The following is a 5,813-nucleotide window of genomic DNA, read 5'->3' as shown; positions in this document are numbered from 1 at the left end:
GTTCAACACACCAAAGTGCAAGGTTTGGCACTTGGGCCGGAGGAATCTCAGGCATATATACAAACGGGAAGGAACAATCCTTGTGAGTAGCCCTGCAGAGAAGAACCCGGGGGTCTTGATGGATGAAAACCTGAACATGAGCCAGCAATGTGCTCCGGCAGCTCACAAAGCAAATGGAAAGCCGGGGTCCATCAGAAGAGAGGTGGCCAGCAGGGACAGGGAAGGGATTGTCCCTCTCTACTCTGCCCTCGCGAGGCCCCATCTGGACTAAGGCATCCAGGTCTGGGGCACCCAGTACAAGAAAGACAGGGAGCTGTTGGAGGGGGTCCAGAGAAGGGCCACAAAGATGATCAGGGGGCTGGAGCAGCTCCCCTGTGAAGACAGGCTGAGGGAGCCGGGGCTCTACAGACTAGGTAACAGAAGGCACAGCGGAGAACTCAACTGAGTCCTTCCAGTGCCTGAAAGGGACCTACAGGAAAGATGTTTTTTTTAAAGGGCATGTAGCAACAAGACGATGGAAAACAGCCTTCAACTGGAAGAGGGCAGATTTAAACCAGATACTAGGAAGAAATTCTCTACGGTGAGGGCGATCCTTGTCAGCACTGAAGAAGAGGTATCCCCTCGTGGAAGATCTGGTATGTTACCCAGGCAAGAGGACAACCATGCAGAAAGGAGTCGAGCAAACGAGGAAATTAGCTGTGCTGGGTGTGATGCACACTATTGACAAAAAGAGGGGAGATCGACACAGGTTGTTGGAAGAAAGTTCTTTCAGAGGTTACACAGAGAAGCTGTAGAGCTGCCGCTCTCCTGCTTGGAAGCCAAGGGCCCGGCACCCACAGCCACCACGAGGCAGTGACTGTGATGTCACAGTGGGTGTCAGGGAGCGGCCAGTGTGACGCGTGAAGCTTGGAGCAAAGGCTGTCGGGCTCAGGCGGAGCGTCAGTGCGGCCTGGTGAGGCGTGGAGAGAGCAGGGACTCTTGTAGTGCTCACCGTCAACGCGCAATCATGTCCAATAAGAAGAGGAAGGCCTCCAGCTCAGAGGAGCCAGGTGAGAGCACAGCATCCCTGCGCACAGCTCCCAGCGCTGGGCAGAGGGGTGCTGGGGCTCTGCCTGCGGCTGAGAGCTGAGAGGGGAGAAAGGGGCAGGCAGGAGCTCCCAGACAGGCATGGCGCAGGGGCCCCTCTGCTCCTTGGCAAGAAAGGGGGCCCCGACGCTTGGGGCTGTGACTGCCTTGGACCTGCCATGGCCCCTTCCCCTCCACCGCCTCCAGCCAGCACGGCAGGCACAGAGCACAGGACCCTGGGGACAGCCCTGAGGGACATCTGGCCCAGCCAGGTGCTCACCGCTGCTCACATTTGCTCTCTCCTCAGCAGTGTGCATGCTGTGTGGCCGGGCAGATGATGACCCGGACATCTTCGGACGCACTATTGGCGACAGTCGCATGTCTATCCATGAGTTCTGCTTGGTGAGTTCCCCGGGCGATCCTGTCTGCTTCCAGCCGGGATGCTCCCTTCCTTCCTGACCTCATGAGTTCCTGCTCTTTTCTCTCCTACAGATTTTTGCCCACATCGCTTTGGAAGAAAGACCTCCAGGGGAGGAATCTACGGGCATTGACCTTGCTGCCCTCACACACAAGGTCAAGCAGGCAAACCAGAAGGTGAGGACCTGAAGGGAGCAGGGCAGATTTGTGCCAGGAGGGGCTCACACCAGCTTAGTCTGGACCCAAGGAAAGCAATCACAGCCTTCCAACCGCCTCCAGGACAAAGGCCTGCCCATAGGGGTTCAGCCCTGTCCACTAAGCTGCTTTGTAGAGTGTGACCCAGAAGTGCCCACATCCTGTGCCCTGCCCAAAGGTGTGAGGCCGGCTGTGGAGGCCCTGTGCCTGCTGCTGATGGGGCTGTTCTGCTTTTTCCAGCAATGCTGTGTTTGCGGCGAGAGGGGGGCTGCCATCACATGCGCAGAGAGCGGCTGTGCACGCTGCTTCCACCTGCCCTGCGCTGCAGATGGGGAATGCATCACACAGTATTTTGGAGAGCACAGGTAAGGGCTGTCTGCAGCAGCCAAGCCAGGGAGGAACTCACAAGGTTACCTCCCAGGCCTGCCAGAGCCAGGGCCTGGGGCTCCTTCCTGCTCCTCTGCATCCTCACAGCACTTCTCACTGTGCCCATCCCTTCCATCTTCCCCCAGATCCTTCTGTTGGGAGCACCGCCCTCGACAGACAGCAGATACAGCTCCAGCAGAAGACACTATCTGCGTCATCTGCCAGGAGACCGTGGGGGACAGTTTGTCCTACCACACCATGGTGTGCCCAGCGTGCACACATGCCTGGTTCCACCGGGGATGCGTCCAGGTAGGAGCCCTCTCCTCACCCTGCAGGCATGCTCAGTGCTCAGCAACACCAGGCACTGCTTACGCTCACCCTGCTTGTGCTTCTCCTGCAGAAACAGGCATTGAATGCTGGCACTATGTGCTTCCGGTGCCCCAGTTGTAGAGACAATGCCGTATTCTGTGACGAAATGTCTACCATGGGGATCCAAATCCCAGCCAGGTTGGTGTCCTTCTGCCAAACCACACAGATGAGAAGGTGCAAGTGCTGAGCCTGCCCAGGCATGTCTTGGCAGGCCTGGCCCTTTGCTGTCTCATGGGCACATGCCTCAGCTTCATGAAGAAGCTAAAAGGGGCGTTGGGGTGGATGAGATGGGATAACCTTACATCTGATGCTGGGGACACTGGGGGCTCATCAGTTTCCCTCCCTTCTCTTGTAGAAGACCATCATGGGACAACTACCGTGCATACGCGTCGCTCCTCCAGAGGCACCAGCGCTGCGATGCTAGCAGGTGCCTTTACCCTAGAGGCAGACGACAGGCAGATATAAGGGGGTGAGTTACCATGGCAGCTCACTGAGGCTCCATGGGGGACTCAGCCTCACCACAGGCTGGGGGAGCAAGGGCAGAGCACCAGAGATGTGACTGTGCCAGGCACTCCCTCGCTTGGTCACTTGGTCCTCACAGCCACAACCCCTTTCGCTTCCCCAGGCCCTGGCAGCTGATCCTGTGCAGCTCCTCGTGCTGCCAGGGCACTCACCGACGGTGCTCCCACTTGAGCAACACAACAGCCACGTGGGAGTGTGACAGCTGTGCTGGCCTGGGTACCGGTAAGAGGCAATTCAGCTGTGTGGCACCGCGCTGGGGCCAGGCAAGGCCTGCCAGCAAGTGCTCAGGGCAGCTTTGCCAGAGTCTCTCTGCCCCAGGAGGGCTGGCAGCCTGTCCCTACCTAGGGCTACAGCTTCACCCTGCTGACCTTCCCGCCTCCCCTTACAGCCTCCAGCACCATCTCGGAGCTTGCTGGGCCCAGCACTGCCAGCCAGGAGGGCCTGCAACCATCCCACAGCCCCTAGGAACCAGAGGACAGCAGGTCCGGCCCCACCAGCCAGGCAGCATCAGGGCCATCACACAGTTCCCAGCTGCCAGAGCTCAGCAGTCAGACCAGTGAGCTGGGCACCGAACGTGGGACAATCCGCTCACGTTTTCCTGACCATCAGGATGCATCTGAGCTGCAGCAAGCACACCGTGGCAGCAGACACGCGGCAGCCCCAAGAGCTGAAAGCAGCAGCTCACACCCATCCACCAGACGGGGCACATCGGGATCCTCCTGAGCAGCCACAGTGGCTGCACGCAGAAGGCGTTCCAGGCAGCGGGGAACAAGCCGGACACGTAGCCGCTCCCTGCTGCAAGGTAGGGACCCAGGTTCCCAGAGCCGGACCAGAAGGCCTCAGGGCAGCAGGCGAACACCATCTCCAGCTGCTCAGAACAGCACCCAGAGCACCACCAGGCCGGTGACACGGAGGTCCTTGAGGGCTTCCCTGTATTCACACACTGCGGAACGGCCCGGGCAGCCAGGGGAGGCCCTCATGTGAAACTGTTCCTCAGTGGCACATCGAGTCCCAGATGTCCACAGCCGGCCCTGAGGAAGCTACAGGAGACAATTCCAACAGTGGGGGCTATTCCAGGCATGGAGTGACTCCCGGATCCAACATCAAAGCCAGCATTTCCCCTCCAGTCAGCCCAAAAACAGATGGCATGGAAGCAGTTTCAACAGCAGGGGCTATCCCGGGCATGAAGTCACTTCTGAGTCCAACATGGAACACAGCATCCTCCCCTCACACTCAGCCCCCAAAAGTATGGCACGGAAACAGCCGTGTGCCAACACCGTGTGCTGGCTCTAGTCCCTAGTGTCAACACAATAAACCCAACCATCCCACACACATTTTCTTTGTCCGCTGCTTCTTCTCTGCTTGTCCTGAGATGAGCAGACTTAGGCGCTGGGATCACAGGGTTTTCTCCTCCTCAGCACCTTCCCAGCAAACTGGGTGGGCAAAACCAGTGTGGCAAGTCAGAAGGGTGTGACACAGCAGTCAGAGCAGGCACACAGTTAGCACAGCCTGTGGCACCTGGTCACGCTGGACAAGAGCTATCGCTTGAGAGGCCGTTGCTCCTCTATAGCACCAAGGTGCAGCCACAGTCCCCACACTGCAGGGAGCTGTTGCAAGAAGGAACGTGGCACATATGTCCATGCAGCGGTTCAGGTCTCGGGCTGCGAAGAGTGTCTGACACTGTCACTGCTGCGCAAGGGCAACGGAGATACTGCCTGTGTGCCGTATGAACAAGTGGAGGATGATCTGCTCAGAATGGTGGCGGAGCTAAAGGTGGAGAGGTTGGGGAGCATCTGGGATTGCGTGAGGGATATAGACTGGTGGAGTCACACTCTGCCGTCCTAGCAGGAAAGGCGCCAGGAGACGCTCTACAAGTAGCAGTGGATCATCTACCTTCTAGGAGTCAGACATGAGGAGGGGACCTCAGGGATTGCGAGGGATGGAAACGAGTAACTGCTCAGGGCAACAAGTAGTTTGTCTCGCAGCCTGTCCCACCTTCCCAGGTGTCCTTTACTCTCTTGGGGAGACCTCATTGTGGCCTTCGGGTATTTGAAAGGAGTGTATAAACAGGAGGGGTATGACTGGGAGCCAGGGAGGAACCCACAAGGTCACCTCCCAGCAGCCTGCCAGAGCCAGGGCCTGGGGCTCCTTCCTGCTGATGACACCAAGCTGAGTGCTGCGGTTGACACAGTGGAAGGAAGGGATGCCATTCAGAGAGACCCCAACAATTAGTATAATTGCCATTAGTATCCAAGCTGCAATAGGTAGAACAATACATACAATCATGTTATGAATTCTGTATAATTATGACAAACTTGGCATTTTCTATTTGAAAAGGTCTTGATGATTATGCAGTTGATCTATACCATCAAGATGTTGTTCATATTTCATAGCTGTAGGTAACTACACTTGTACAAATCCACATTTCAGAACCAGGATTATAATACTGATAGTCTTCCCTCTAGTGTTCCTCAATATGGAAATTTCACATTACAGTGTACATCAGTAGTTTTTTCACATGAATGAAAGAGCTAAGAAGCTGTTGGATATTGAGTGAAAACTTTAAACATTCGCTTTTTTGAGTACACAGTTAAATAATTTAGTTTTTATTGCTTCAGTGGAGAATATGCTCTTTAAAAACTAAAGACAAATTTTACTAGAAAGAAATGAAAAAGAAAAAAAAAGCCAAAAACTACCACCATAAACTCAGGCATTGTCATAATTTCCTAAAAAAACTATGAGATACATTGAATATAAAATATGAAACACACGAAATTGAGTCTTACGCCTAGAAACAAAAGATACATAGTGACAAAATACACTAATGTAATCACATTTTATACTGGTTTTTGTTTTTCTGGCTGAGGAAGAGAGATTTG

The 5,813-nt window shown here is 55.2% G+C and overlaps 1 protein-coding gene across 1 annotated transcript; it reads left to right on the top strand.

The window, feature by feature from the left end:
- The first annotated feature begins 880 nt into the window (after positions 1-880).
- On the top strand, positions 881-5,610 carry LOC104917230 (PHD finger protein 7-like). Its single transcript, XM_019619622.1, has 9 exons — positions 881-1,049; positions 1,373-1,467; positions 1,558-1,659; positions 1,918-2,042; positions 2,190-2,352; positions 2,444-2,550; positions 2,768-2,881; positions 3,038-3,156; positions 3,323-5,610. Exons 1-9 carry the CDS (start codon positions 1,007-1,009, stop codon positions 3,397-3,399), a joined length of 945 nt encoding a protein of 314 aa, XP_019475167.1. The 5' UTR covers positions 881-1,006; the 3' UTR covers positions 3,400-5,610.
- The last annotated feature ends 203 nt before the right edge of the window (positions 5,611-5,813 follow it).

The sequence above is a fragment of the Meleagris gallopavo genome, chromosome 1, assembly GCF_000146605.3.
Source record: "Meleagris gallopavo isolate NT-WF06-2002-E0010 breed Aviagen turkey brand Nicholas breeding stock chromosome 1, Turkey_5.1, whole genome shotgun sequence".
NCBI lineage: Eukaryota > Metazoa > Chordata > Aves > Galliformes > Phasianidae > Meleagris > Meleagris gallopavo.
Note: the sequence above shows the minus strand (reverse complement) of the source record. Positions and strands in the feature narration are given on the sequence as shown.